The 16339-nt window shown below is 35.5% G+C and overlaps 1 protein-coding gene across 1 annotated transcript; it reads right to left on the reverse strand.

The window, feature by feature from the left end:
• Positions 1 to 6833: 6833 nt before the first annotated feature.
• Positions 6834 to 9750, reverse strand: LOC148698478 (cytochrome c oxidase-assembly factor COX23, mitochondrial-like). The gene is made up of 3 exons (XM_088683734.1): positions 9563 to 9750; positions 7751 to 7827; positions 6834 to 7150 (listed from the first exon to the last, which is right to left on the reverse strand). Exons 1-3 carry the CDS (start codon positions 9651 to 9653, stop codon positions 7103 to 7105), a joined length of 216 nt encoding a protein of 71 aa, XP_088539860.1. The 5' UTR covers positions 9654 to 9750; the 3' UTR covers positions 6834 to 7102.
• Between the last annotated feature and the right edge of the window lie 6589 nt (positions 9751 to 16339).

Here is a 16339-nt window from a genome sequence, read left to right on the forward strand (position 1 = left end):
CACTATGATCAAGCTTAGTTGTCCTAAGAAGAGTTAAACAAGGTTTAGCACCTTCCGTGTTTGTTTTTCCTAGAAGATCAAGTAAATACTTGCTTTGATGTAGAAAGATGTCATCAGAGGATCTTTGAACTTCCAAACCCAAGAAGTAATGAAGTGGAACAAATCCGAAACTGGGAAAACTTGACTTAGTTGAGTAATGAACTTTTGACAGAGCGAAGCATTTAGTCATGTAAACAAGATATCATCTACATAAACCAATACTGTGACAAGAACTGGTGCTTGTAAGACAAATAGAGAATATCTGATGATGATTGTTTAAACCCAAAACTGTGCAAAGCTTGAAACAGTTTGGCAAACGAAGCTCTTGGAGCTTGTTTTAAGCCATACAAAGACTTTCTTAACTTGCAAACATGATGAGGCAAGTTTGAATCAACAAAACCAAGTGGTTGCTGCATAATCAACAAAACCAAGTGGTTGCTGCATAAAGACATCCTCCTTTAAATCTCCATGATGAAAAGCATTACTAATGTCTAATTGGTTGAAAAACCAATCAAATTAAACAACCATGGACAATAAAATTCTAATAGTGACTAGTTTTGCAACTGGACTAAAATTCTCTTCATGGTCAATGCCTTCCTGTTTGTGAAATCCTTTTGCTACTAATCTAGCTTTATACCTGTCCACTAGGCCATCAGGTTTCCTTTTGATCCTACATACTGATTTACATCCATCAACATTCTAAGAGGAAAATGATGGAACCAAAGACAAAGTGCCTATGAGTTGAAGAGCATTGAATTCCTCTTGCGTAGCTAATCTCTAGTGAGCATACTTTGAAGCTTGTAAATATGTGGTTGGAACATAATCAACAGGTAATGGACACTTGGTTACAGAGTAAGCTTTAGGTTTGAATACCTGCCTTTGATCATGTAACCGTATGATGAGTGTTTGCAGCATTAGTAGGAGTAATTGGTACTTGATGGTGATTTGTGATTGGCATTGGTACTTGATGGTGATTTGTGATTGGCATTGTGAGATGATCAGTAGGTGGCATTGTGAGAGGATCTGTAAGTGGCATTGTGGGTGGCTTTGTAATTGGCACTGCAACTGGCATTGTGGAAGATAAGGTGACTGATGGAACTCTTTGAGTAGAGGGATGACTTTGTTGAACTAAGAAGTGTAGATCAAATGGAGATTCATTGTGGCGATGAGGGGATGAAGATGCTGCTGAGATAATTGTAGTTATAGAAGTGTGAAATGGAAAAGTAAATTTATCAAATTTCACATGTCTTGAAATGTAGATTCTTTGAGTAACTGGATCAAGACATCTATAACCTTTATGCTGTAAATTGTACCCCAAGAAAGCACAACACTTGTTTTTACCTTCTAACTTGAATGAAACATATGGTTTGAACCATGGAAAACAACTGCAACCAAATATTTTGAGCTTTAAATAAAATGGGAAAGTTTTGAAAATGAGCTTCTAAGGAAAAGTAGTTAATCCAAAAATAGGTAATCTATTGATAAGATAGGTTGCAGTGGAGAAAGCTTTAACCCAGTACAAGTTTTGGAACAAGGGAAACAACCAATAATGTTCTTGCTGTTTCAACCAAATATTTGTGCTTTCTTTGAGCACAACCATTTTGCTCAGGTGTATGTGGACAACTGAGTTGATGAGATATGCCATTTGATTTAAGAAAAGAGGTAAACAATGTACAAGTAAATTCCGTAAATTCATCCCTTGAGTTTGATCTCAAACACTTTATTTTATTTCCAAGAAAAGTTTCAACATAGTTTTCGAACATAACAAATGTAGAATACAGGGCCGATTTGGCCTTTAAGGAAAAAAGCAAGTGTATTTACTAAAGTCATCCACAATTAACAAGTAATACTTATAAACACACACAGAAACAACAAGTGATGGGCCTCATACATCACAATGTACCAAGTCCAAACTACTGGTTGAAGAGGAACTAGATACAAAAAATGGCAGCTTCTGTTTTTTGGCAATTACACAATCTAGGCAGAAGAAATCAACAAAGTGCTTGCCTTGTAATGCAAGTTTATTTCTAGAAATCTTCTAAAGATAGAAGATAAGGGATGTCCCAAACGACTATGCTACACTTTGACCTTTAACACTAACAAGAGCATGACTGACCAACTGGGGAGGATGGTGAATATCAGAAGCACCTTGAATTGGATAAAAATCATCTCTAACTGGTCCCCGCAAAAGCATATTCCTTGTAGAACAATCCTTAACATATGATCTATTTGAAGTTAAAGTCAAAGAATGGTAATTGTCCTTGGGGAATTGATATGCAGATAATAAATTGTGTTTGATTTTAGGAACATGTAAAACATTGATCAACTTAAATGAAGAACAAGTAGAGTTTAATGAAGAACTAGTATGATGAATTGATAGACCTTTACCATCGCCAATGTAGATCTTATCTTCACCAATGTATAGGTAGGAAATGAGATATGTAGGATATCATTGGTAATATGTAATGTTGCTCCAGAGTCAAGAATTGATGAAGGAGGTGGCTTAGAGACATAGTGAGTGTACATAATAGCAAGTTTGGTAGGATGAACCTTTCCAAAGATATCTGGACTCATGTGGTCATAACAGTTAATAGCCTCATGACTTGTAAATCCATATATTTGACAATGAAGAGGAACCTTGTGAGCGAAAACCTTGATAATTGGATATGTTGAAGCCTAATTTCCATGATTGTTTCCATGAAAATTTTGATTGCCACGATTACCATGATTATTATTAAATCGGTTGTTACCATGACCATAGTTAGAGTTATAGCTAAATGATTGTTGCAGAGGCTGATTTTGAGCTACATATGCTTGGGATGGATGTGGTGAATGAAGTAAAGGTGGTTAAGCTTAGAAATTAAAGGCCTGAAAAGGTTCAGTGACAGTTGAAGAAATTGCCTTTGACGATGAGCCATTGATAATTCTTTGGTGAGTAAAAGTCCACTTGAAGAAATTGCCTTTTGACGATGAGCCATTAAGAATTCTTTGGTGAATAAAAGTCCATGGAGCTCATCTAAAGTTGTAGATAAGAGACGAAAATTGATCGAATCAATGAATGACTCAAATTCTTTAGGCAATCCATGAAATGTTGCAGCAATTAGGTATGATCGGACACTGAAGCTCCAACGACAGTTAAAGAGTCAGATATCTCTTTGATTTGCTATAGATAATCAGAATTTGAGAGATCCATTCTAAAGAGATTGAAGACGAGAACGAAGCTGGTGGATATGAGCATTAAAGACTCATCTGAATCGCTGTTCCAGCTTAAGCCATAGTTTCCAAGACAGAGAAACTCCAATCGTCAAAGGAACGATATCTTCCGAGAGTGTAGAATTTAACCAGATTAAGAGATTTTGATCTTTTTCATATCACGATTCGAACTAAGGACTGAGAGATTGATCCGGAAGTAAAGGTTTCAGACAAGGCTCAAATCCGTCAATAATTCCAATGAGTTTGTAGCGTCTGAAAATCGGATCGAAGAGCACACACCATGGAAGATAATTGAATCTCTTGAACTTGATTAGAACCATGCTTCCAATATTCTAAAATGTGAGAGATGAGTAGCTGTTCATCGAGTTAGGGTTTGGAGCAGATTGATTTGGGAGAGAAGAAGACGAATCAAACGGAGAATCTATGAAAATAGAGAATCAAGATTCAGAGATGAACACAACCGGTGAGAAATCAAGAATTCAGGTATGAATTCAAGTAAGAATTGGATGAAAAATGAAGCGGAAGAAGATTGAGATGTCAACGAGTATAGGAAACTTAGCTTGTAAGGAAACCTCAGTTGTAAAAAAATATTTCGATTTCATTCAATGAATAATTTCAATGTACACTTTGTTATATATACATATACATTTCTGATGTCCTTTCTATCCTTAGCTATCATTTCCCGACCCGCGAATAAGGACTATTCACGAGTTAAGATGTGAGCCATATCTTAGCTATAGAAATAAATTCTACAACCAAGATATGGTGGAAAATAAAATAAAATTATAATGATTACACACACATCACATAACAAAATCTTACATAAAATTTATCAAATACACAGCGGAATAACGTTAGTGCATAAATTAGTTTACAACAAAAACTACCAATTAAATAATAATAAAATTGTAACAATTCTTTCAATGCATAAAATATATGCAAATGAGATGCATGAATGTACTCACTCCCTTCTAATCCCACTAACACATACCTAAGGTACCAAGCATTCACATCCCATACCATGCTTATACCACTTGGCTCCAGATACCTTAGAATACGAGTTAACTCTTGTTCATCCCTTAAACCCAATTCTCATAATTAAATTCTCAATTTTCACTTTATTTGTATAGGCACTTCCCTTGGCGCCCAATTGTATATTCAAGCCCTTCTCCCGACCCTGACATATACATGGTTCATTATTTTAGATTTAAGGCATTCTTCATCCCTTGAATATCCTCACTACTCAAACACAACTCAACTCTTTTTCTTACTTTACAAGAATGCATATGTATATGTCATGTAACATGGATATCAATAATCACATGCTCTAAAAAATCTGCAACACTAATCAAATTGTTAGTATCCAAAATTGTATTATATTATCACTAATATATTATTGATAACATACAATAATCTAATTGAGAAATATTACTTTACCATTTTACTCCATCTATCTTTGGGTGATATTGATAAATAACCCCATTTGAGTTCCATAGAGCAATTCTGTTGGGTAAGCTTTCATGCATTTTCTGGGATTTGTCTCTTATTTTATAGCATTCTTAAGGGAAGTAAATGGAAATTTTTGATGGTTTGGTAGGAGTGTTTCTCATGACAATGATCTCAAGAAGTAAACGCATAAACAACACAAGATTTAAGTGGTTCGCCAAATCAACTACATCCACTGGGGTTTGCTTTCATTGTATTTCACTATATATGAGAGGCTTATAAATACAATGAAAGATGGCTTAAAGCTTTAGCAATATATAAAAGAAAGATAAGAGGTAATATGAAAGGGAGAATGGCTTTTTGTTGGAGTTGGTTCTTTTTCTTTATTTTTTTCTTCTTCCTCTCTCTTTTCTCCATGTCCCTTCCATTGGTTCTTGCTCCTTCCTTTATAGAGATTGCATGATATCTTCCTCTACAAAAAATCTTCCAAGTGTGAAACCAAATGTTGTGCCAATCATTAGACATAAAATGTGTTCCAATAATAAGGCAACAAGTGTTGTCCTAATCATTAGCCATGAAATGTGGTCCAATAGAAAAACAACAAATGTTAAGCTAATCCTTAGCCCTAATATGTGTTCTAATAGAAACACACCACATGTGAAGTTAATCATTAACAATGGTATGTGTTCAAATGGAAAAGATACATGTGTTAAGTTAATCATGAACTAATGAATATCATGCAAGATGAATGCAAGCATCAAGGGCTATGTAAAGGTTTATCTCAAGGTAAGCTTGTTGGATCAAAACACATTGGTAAGTCTACAAAGAAATAGGCTAGCCAAATGGTGGTGAAATAAAAGCTCCAACTTAATGCATATTGCATTACAATTTATAATAAGATGTTAATTAGTACAAACATCTCCAATTGGAAAAAAAATTAAGTATAAAAGTACTAGCTAGACTAAATTATATTCTTGTAGTAAAAGAATCTTTACTTACATCCCAAAAATACAAATTTTTTTTTTTTTTTTTTTGTACTCATAGTGTATATTAGAAAACTTAATAAAATCATTGCATAAAAATAATTACTTACACACACACACACACACACACACACACACACACATATATATATATATATATATATATATATATTGTCATTTTTTTTTAAATACGGAGTATTATATTAACTAACTTAACTAATTACAACCAAGTTCCTAACCAACACAATAACTTGATACATTTGTAACAAACTATTTTATAATTGTGCAAGTATTTAAACCAAAGGTGTATGCCTTTGTGCCCGTTCTTGTGAAACCATACCGTGAACCCTTTTGCAAGAACTAGGTTCACCCACTATAGCGACGCACTTCCCTGGATGCAAGGCCCCACAATAAGCCTCACGGGCCACCATGTGGCTCCACCCACTGCGGTAACTGTAATTGTTCGACGATCAAAATTCTGATTTTCGAAATTGTAGTTGGCCGGAATAGACACATGTTGACATTTTTTACACGTGACTAGATTCTCGTCGGAAAACGGCGAAAAAGTTTCAGATGGCCTAATGCTTTGCGGGTTGATTTGTCATCTACAATGAGATACGATGACTTGGGTCTTTCGGATATTTTTCCCCTTGGGTGATGAGTTACGGTTTGGTGGTGGTGGCGTCCGTTGTCGCCGGAAGTGGCCAGAAACGGTTGAGAACCGTGTACTTATGCTCTATCTACCTAGCTCAAAATTAGATTGAAAAGATCAATTGAAATTTTAAATTACAAAAGTTCAATTAACTCATTCGAAAAAATAAAATATGACGAGATTCAATTATAACTAAAAATCAAAATACTATAAATGAAAAGTAAATCTTGGGATGGTTGATGGTGGTAATGGCAGTGATGTTGGAGACAACAGTGGTTGCTAGTGGTGATTTACATGATTAAATATATATATATATATATATATTTTTTTTTTTTTTTTTTTCTAGGAAATGACATCTCATTTGAAAAATTTTAGGAAATTTTAACGAAAAACCCGCAGTGCTATTCACTTTAACGAAAAACCATATTTTTACACTAAAAATTCAAACCTGGTACTATTCACTTTACCCTTTATTTTGTTTTTATCGTTAAAACTCAAAGTTTTCAAGCCCTTTTCATTAGTTTTCCTAAAATGTTAACCATACAAGACGATTATTGCCCGAACATGATTTCGTACAGCCGGGAATATTACACAAGTAAGCTACTCAATGAAACATGGATTGACTGAACAAATACGTGTGAATTCGAATTGAGCCTGCTCTACATTTGTCACGGTATCAAGTATAGCACTCTATAAATCTAATACCACCCCTAATGAGCACAAAACTAACTTTTGCGCCCTACGATACGAGCAGAAATCCTGAAGAGTTTCATGAGAAAAGAGACCTACTCTTGTTACGTTCCAATCGAGCTAGCCTCTGTTGCAACGAAAAACATAAACCATATAAGCAAACGAGCAGCGTACCAAATTACCAATGCAAACAGATGATGCCTTCTATCTTCAGACTTTGGTGTGTATGTGGGTAAACAATGGAAAATGACATGCCAACGAAATTTTTGACAATCGATTCATGCAACACATGATCATCATGTTCAAGTATCTACAAGAAACAAGATTAGACAGCTTAAATTTTTTATCGACTATGCCTGGAACTTCATTTTTAAGAATTTTTTTTTTTTTACGAAATTTTTTACAATCGATTCATGCAACACATGATCATCATGTTCAAGTATCTACAAGAAACAAGATTAGACAGCTTAAATTTTTTATCGACTATGCCTGGAACTTCATTTTTAAGATTTTTTTTTTTTTTTTTTTTTGTCAATAACCTGATTTCACTGTGTAAACAGATGAAGATTAAGTTGCATGGATTCTTTAAAACATATAATTATCCAATTATATTTATTTCTTAACCGGAAGGACCTCATAGGCAATGATGGATATCTAATCTTTCATCAGGATGTGCAATAAATGAATAAAGACTACAGAGCAATCAAGTATCTAAAAGCAATAATACCTCCTGTTTCTTGCATTCTTTGTAAATATCAAAATGCTTTTGACATTTGCTCTTGTCCGAGTTATATTCTTCTAGACCTGCAAAGTTTACAAAAGGAATCAACACTTAGCCAAAAATACAATTGATCTCCATTTTGAGTTTGTAAACTAAGAAACATTACTCATGAAAGAATATGATTATCAAACTAGTTCCAAGTTCCAACCCTCACTAGTATCTTTCCAACCCATGTTGTGTCCCTAAGTGCACATCTGCGTGCAGCCACCGCTAAAAGCTCAGACGTATAGATCTCTTATATCAAAGTATACCCTTCAGCATTACCACAAGATAAAGGACCTAGACGTTGCATACTCATAATTTAAGACCACACTCAAGTAAAATACAAGAAAAACAAAAACTAACCAAGAAAAAGAAATCCACTATAGGGAAGTCGAATACGTCAGTCTCATAGAAGAAAGGATGGAAAACGATGATAAAATGTAATTGGCATGTGTATGTTGGGCAGTTGGGGCCGATTAAGGAAGAAACCTATCTTAATCCAAAAGTAGTTAAATGCCGTGCGGATGACAAATACTATGGAAAATTTGTAATCAAGTTGGTCTTGGAAATGCGTGGCGAAAAGACTGGTACTGGTACACGCAACATGTGGTTGAGAATGAGGCATCATTCCAGTTGGTGTGATGAGCCAAATTTAACAATAGCTCTTCGGTAGCAACATTACGAATAACCTTACACAGAGGCCAGAATATCAGAGTGGAAGGGATGCAGTTAAAAGAGCTTACCGGAAAACTGCAATTCTTAATTATATCATGTCTTCTCTTATCATCTAGCCTAGTCTTCATTCCTAAATTCTCTGATCTAAACATCAATCAAGTTCGATGGAGTGTTCATATAATACAGTGGCAAAACTTTATGGTTCCCCTTAACAACCCAATCAGGCCACCAAATATCAGAATTTTTTCCACTTTGGCGATTGTCCAAACCTAATGATTCACTGCTAGACTTGTCAAGCAATGCAGTTCTTAAAAAGACCTATGAAAACTGGGTTAAGCTTTATAGAACATAATTAATGGTTTCTTTCTAGAGATAGATATATTGTGGATAATTCTTCTAAACTAATCATGGGTATTTCTGTGCTCTCAAATTGATAAAATATTCATAATTCTAACACCTTTATCCAATTTTCCACTAACAGAAATTTAACTGCCTTACCAAAACTGAAATTAACATGGCTACTCAATGAACGAGGAGGACTTCGTCCCCAATTCACTACGTGACTGATTTACGGAATTTCATGCATTCGATCAGAACCATTCATGTTATAAAAGACTTTGTAAAGATCATCTCAACAAAAAATCAACTAAAATATGCAGAGATGATAAATTATATGCGCAGTTCCGATCGATTTTCCGTGAATCAACCACAGCATATCCTGAGGAGGAAATCTTCCTCCATCTTAACGAGCCAAGCCTCTCTCACCAAAAATAACCGTTCAATTTCCACCAGATTACTGCTACCCCAAAAAAGAAAAGACAAAAACTTTTGAAACAAACTCTGCAAACTTCACAAACCCTAACTCGCAAATTCGATACCATACAGAAATTTGATCCTCAAAACTCAAAATTAAGCTTTAAATAACACCCCCAAATCCAATCCCAATTAATTTTTCTTTGGAGGTTGGAGCTTAAAAACAAATTTGTCTGATAATGATCGGGGGTAATCAAGAAAAATTAACAAAAAGGTTAAATTTGAAAGGAAATTTTATGCTTCGAAGTAAAACGGAAGAAAACAATGAAAGCGTTGGAAGTGGCATACACTTTAATGAGGCAGTGTACTGAGGATAACATTGAGAATCGGAGATTCTAGCAGCGCTTGGATACGGCGGTGTTGACGCTCCCGATGCCATGGCTGTTTCTACTCTGTCTCAGTCTCCCCCGATTAAGTTCATCTACAATTTACCGACTTTAAATCTTCTCCACACCAAATAGGTTTGGCAAGTCCGTAGCCTCAATTATAAGTTTACGACAATAAAGTTACAAAAAGTTAAATTTATAATTTCGTGTCAATCAATAATTAGGTTTATAGAGATATCATATTTATTTTGGGTGTAGAAGATTTGTACTAAAATTCGAATGAGGATCCTCTTTGGATTATAGGAATCAATTCATCTTAGCCGTTCATCGTCTATCGTGCGATCAGCTTTCTTCAGATACTATTTGTGTTCAATTTTAAATATAAAATTCAAAATTATTTATGGCAGCAAGATAACTGATGAACAAATATGATAAACTGATTAAGCACTGTGAAAGTTTAGATAACTAAATATGCCTCATCATTAATGGCTTTTCTTGCGCATCTTTTATTTCCAATCCATCTTGATCCCAAATTCTTTTAGCCTTCACATTTTTTGTCCACATTTTAATGATGAATGACTTATCTTGCACATCTTTTATTTCCAATCCATCTTGATCCCAAATCTTTAGCCTTCACATTTTTTGTCCACATTTTAATGATGTATTGGCTAGGAAAATCTACAATATGAATACTTCTAAGAAAAAATATAAATATGTATGCACGGAATTTCTTCGAATTCAAAATTTCAACAGGTGCATTTTGCAAAACTAGAAACTTTTTCATAAACAATATGTTGCAATTTTAAGCTTTCTACATCAACACGTATAACAACTTAAACACATTCCTTTTCCTCCTCCCTTATAGCATCACACTTCAAATAAACAGTACTTTGAATCACTTCATCCTGAAACTTTAAAAATATTGTTTTTGTAAATAAACCACGCATTTGCTTATAAACCACACATTTGCTTTTCAATTGAAAATAATGTCTTCAACTTTGGTACTTAATTAACATCCACATGACTAGAAACCAACTCTTTGTGCCTTTGGTGTCTAAGTGCCTTTTCAAATCGTGTTACAGAATCCCACAAAGAGTTGCATTTTGAAACATATTTCTTGAAGAAAGAGTGTCCACTTTCAACTCTTTGACTACTCGACATTCCTGCAAAAAATATAAGCATGCAAAATGTAGGGACCCATTGCTTACGGAGTTTGTATATTGGTAGTAGCCATTCATGATTCTCTGATGCACTATGTTGCAATAATGCATGCTTCCAACTTTCTTCTAATTCTTCTATAGTTTTGGAACGGTATACACTAGTGCTAAATTGTGGCATATAAATAAAAGCATTGGGCCAAGCTTTTTGGAAACTTATCCTTTATACGCCAAATACAATACCGATGGAATGCAAGGGGAAAAACTTGAGCAATGACCTTTGATATTGCTTGATCTTGATTCGTAATTATCATTTGGGGTGGATCACTAGGCATAGCTTTCAGCCATTGCTGAAACAACCAAATAAATGACTCAGTTTTCTCATCACTTAAAAACCCACGTCCAAATACAATTGTTTGATTGTGATGATTAACCCCTACAAAGGGAGCAAAGGTCATACTATACTTGTGTTGTAAGTCGTATCAAAAGCAACTACATCATCAAAAAAGAAGTACGCTTTTGTTGCAGTGGAATTGACCCAAAAACATCGGCTCAACCTATTTTCCTCATCTCAATCAACTTCAAAATAAAAAGATGGGTTCTTTTCCTTTTCTGAATCAAAATATTTAAGAAGCATTTTAGCATCATGTCCCTTGATTTCTTTCTGCAAATCTCTTTCTACGTTTCTCAAATCTTTATCAATACATCCAACATTTGCAATTCCACCTACTCAATTTCCATTATTCTGAATTGTTGACTTGTAGATACATTTGCACTGCTTAGTGTTTCCATTTAAATCTTCTTTGCTTTTGAAACCTTTCGGTGTGAAGGTAGTAGGTGTGCCTCTGTAGGTGTTGAAAGTACATGATTATGACACTCTTCAAAGTTACAAATAGACCACTTCATCCCAAACTTGTCTCGAGAAATGCTTAACTTTGCCTTACAACCCACACATGTTGATCCAAAATTGCTTTCTTCCTTGGTTGATGTATTCTTCTTTATTTTCTGATAAGCCTTCGTTTGAACAAACAAATTGTTTCCAGGGGATTTCATTCGTTCCTTTTTTTCTTCTTACTTGAACCCATTCTGACACTAAATCCAACTTCTCGAGCATATTGATTGTAAAAATCATATGCTTCCGTTAGTGATCCAAATTATTTGCCAACTATGGGAATATTTTCATCTACAACTTGAGGTAACGTGCCTTGGGAAGATTATTCTTCCATCACAAAGCAATCTGCAATTAAAATTAAAAGTGAAGCGAAAAAAAAAAAAAAAGAATGGTGTTAAGGTTGAACCACCACCACAAAGGAATATAAAATAAAATGGTGCTCAATTAGGAGAGCATTCCAGGGTTACTATGAAACGCAATTAAAAGAAGAATGGTGGGGATCATATCAATGCTCAAGTTTCCATTCTACCGAAAACATCAACATGATACTACTCTTTTTCGACAGCAGGGACCGAAAAATTGGAGAAATTGAAATCAATATAACCAAAAAAGAAATACCTTTTTGTAACTTCAAAGAGAATTTCAATTTTTCGAGGACCCTGTGAAATTGGAAGTCGTGCTACTCTCCTTCAAAACCGGATCTTCTCTGGACCCAAATAAACTGAGCCTAAGGATCAAAGGATCTAGTCCGTTGAAATTTGATCCAATGGCTACAATTACTATAACTTTTAGAGGGGCCTTCTGATTGTACCCGTTAGATCAAATTTCAACGGCCTGCATCCTTTGCTCAGGAGGCTCAGTTTATTTGGGTCTGGAAAGGATTCAGTTCCCTTTCCTTCAACCTACAGTTGTCGAAAATTTGAGTGTGAAAGCTATTTTTAATTTTTGGCGTGTTTTGATTTTGTTTAGGTGTAAAAGGGTTATATAAACTCATTAGTTTTTGTCCCGTTAGATTAATTCTATGGCTTTTATAAAAAAAGGTCCTCACAGATCCATAAAAAAATGACCTTAGAGCATCTCCAATAGAGTCCCTAAATAGGGATAACCACCGTATAAAATGGGTATAGAACAAATATTGGGACAAAATGAATCTACAATGGATCAGAAAAGGGGTCCCTAATGTATATAGACTCACTAGATATATAATGTATGTCCTCACACATAGGGACTTGATAGGAGCATATTTAGACGACTTACTTAGCTTGTTTTCGTGCATCTATGTTGTTAATTCATAGTTGTTTTAGTAGTTTAAGCCATTTTCGTGTGTTTTTAGGTTCATATGGCTAAGGAAGCAAAAAGATGCATTTTGGAGCATTTTGGAGCAAAATTGGACTTGGAATGGATAGCATATGCTTGGAGCCAAAGTGTTGGACGAATTTGAAAGCCTTGTATGCACTTTGGACATAGAACAAAGGGCCTAGCCCAATCAAACAATCCTTTGAGCCATGCAAAACCTCTAGCCCAATCAACAACCCTTAGTCACATGCATTCACATGCATCACAACCCCAAAACCATCAAGAAACACCCATTGCCGTGCCTTGCACTCCCCCTTTCATTTTCAGCCATTCCACTTCATCATTACACCACCTTCTCCATCTTTATTCCACATGCATTCATCATAATTCACCCTAGCTACCACCATTCACACACACATGCACTCACATGCATTCACACACTCTTCACACAAACAAACAACTCAATGCCGTGCCTTCCTCAATCATTTCAGCCACATTCTTCCACTTCCCACTTCATCATTGCACCACATATTCCATCCTTTAATTCACCCACATGCCCCTTTAAATCATTCAATCACACCATCACATATTCATTTTCCAACATTGCACATGCACTTTGCCTTTCATCATTGCACCACAAATCAACCACATTCACACATCAACCATTTCCTTTGCCGTGCATCACTCCCATTCTTTAATCCAATTCAGCCATTTAATCATTCAACCATGCTTTTCCTATTTCATTACTCATTGCACATGCATTCACACCCCTTTAATCCACATGCTTTCACAACCTAATTCACATGCATATTCTCCCATTCCCCCTATAAAAACCCATGCATTCATTCACAAAAGAGGATCTCATTTTTCATACACAACACACAACACAAAATCCTCCATTCTTGCCATGCATATCCCTTCATTTTCTGCATATTTTCTCTTCATTCCAACCACTCCAACCACTCCTTATCCCCCAAAAAAACTCACCTTAGACCTTGTGCTACAACAATGAGGAAGAGAAGAGTGCCTAAACGTTCATACAATTCAAGTTTGAGTTGTTGGAATGTTTAGGTGTTTCTTTGATTTCAATGTTTAAATTCAATTCTCTTTGTTTTGTAATGGAAGAGAAGAGTGTCTAAACGTTCATACAATTCAAGTTTGAGTTGTTGGAATGTTTAGGTGTTTCTTTGATTTCAAAGTTATGAGGAACTAAACCCCCTTTAGCTAGGGGGTGATTTGAAACTATGTTTATATTTGCAATATGAATTGATTAACTTTCGTTGGAATTTCATAAGTTGTGGATTCAATTTGTTTAACCGTTTGATTGATAACTTATTTATGAATGTTTATTAAGAATGCGCGCTTAATTTTCATGCATGAATATGACGCTAGAATATAAGTGAGTTTCACCTAATCGTTATGAACTTATATTCACAAGTAGTGGAGGTTGCTTATAAACAATCGCGTTAAATGAATTCTTGGCACAAGTTTCATGCTCATCATAGTAACGAATGCCTCGTCAATACTTATAGTTTTCATAATACTTAATGATCTTTAATTGTATCTTTATTGTGCATTTCACGTAAAGGACTTTTGGAGAATGTTGTGAATTGCGTTGCGCAAACCCATCCAATTCATTAACTTAAGGAAAACTTGACGGTTAATTTAAGCGGACCTAATTAACCCGGAGTGTTGAGTTTCATAATTTATCGAAAGACCAACTGAAAATCAATTTTGTATGCAAGTGTAACATGTGTGGAGAAGAACCCCTTAGCTATTCCATCATCCATATTTTCATCACATTCATCTTTACTATCTGTTTTAAATTATAATCTGTCCGTTTAATTTGATCTCGTCCAACCACAATCACCCCCCCTTATTTTGTTAAGTCTTAATCATTTGATTTGTCTTATTTTATGTTTTTGAGTATTTGGAGTCTTTTAAACTTGTTTTGAGTCTTTTAGTTTGTCTTAGTGTTTTAAAAGTTAGTTTTATTTATTTGAGTCAAGTATTTAGCATCCCTAGTTAATCCCCGGTTAGAACGATCCCTACTTACATCATTACTACAATTGTCACAAATAGGGTTTAGTTTGTGTGCGTATAAATCTCGCATCAAATTTTGGCGCCGTTGCCGGGGATTGGCAAATTTGCTAATCCCTTATCTTGAGTCTTGTTTAAATTGTTTAGTTTCTATTTTGTTTTAATTTTTTTGCACCGTGTGTATGTGTTTTGTTTTTTTTGCTAAGTCTATTAAGTTGATTACTTATCTTGTTTACTCTTGTGTGTAGGTACTAGTTTATGACCCGTAGCTCACAACCTGTTCGTGAGCATATCTCCGACTTTGACGGTGATTTCGAGAGGACTTTGAGAAGGAAAAAGAAATCACAAGCATCTAATCCTCCTAGTCCCGAACCTGAATTTAAAGAAGAAGTACCAACCATGGCAGTGGACAATCGGACCATCAAGGAGCTCTCTGCCTCAGGTATGGGCAATGCCGCTCCTTTATGCATACAATACCCTACGGCAGCTGAAGGTAAGACAGAAGAATTTGAACTTAAGTCTAGTTTATTACATTATATTCCTAAATTCCATGGGTTGTCCATGGAAGATCCTAACAAACATCTTAAGGAATTTGAGGTAGTTTGCTCATGTATGACACCCATCAACGTTGATGGGAGTATTTTGAAGATGAAGGCCTTTCCATTCTCACTTATGGACAAGGCCAAAGATTGGTTGTTTGAATTGTCTCCTGGAACTGTCAATTCTTGGGAAAGTATGAAACGTGCATTCTTAGAGAAATTCTTTCCCACTGCAAAGATCATTCTCTTGAGGAAACGAATTAGTGGCATTCAACAAAATCAAGGTGAGTCGTTCCCATCTTATTATGAACGTTTTAAATCACTTGTTGCTTCATGTCCACAGCACCAAATGAAGGAGGAGCTGCTCATTCAATATTTCTACGAGGGACTCCTTCCCATGGAACGTCAAATGCTAGATGCTTCGGCGGGTGGTGCATTAGTGGACAAGAATCTAATGGATGCCAAAGCTCTAATTGCCAACCGAGCACACAACGCTCAACAATATGAAGGTGTTGGACAAAGAGAGAGGCCACGACAACAAAGTGTGAATGAGGTAAGTGCAATTTCTGATATTCAGTCACAATTGGCTAATCTTACTTCTCTCGTGTCTCAGGTTGTCAAGGGGTCAAAACCACAAGAAAACCAAGTGTGTGGCGTGTGTTCAATGCAAGGGCATCCATCGGAGACGTGCCCTCAGTTAATAGAGAATGGAGGTTGGGAATCTGCCAATGCCGTGGGTTTTGGGAACCAAAATCAACCACGCCATGATCCATACTCTAATACCTACAATCAGGGTTGGAGGGACCATCCAAATT

The sequence above is a fragment of the Pyrus communis genome, chromosome 2 (genome assembly GCF_041283825.1).
Source record: "Pyrus communis isolate YQ-2024b chromosome 2, ASM4128382v1, whole genome shotgun sequence".
NCBI lineage: Eukaryota > Viridiplantae > Streptophyta > Magnoliopsida > Rosales > Rosaceae > Pyrus > Pyrus communis.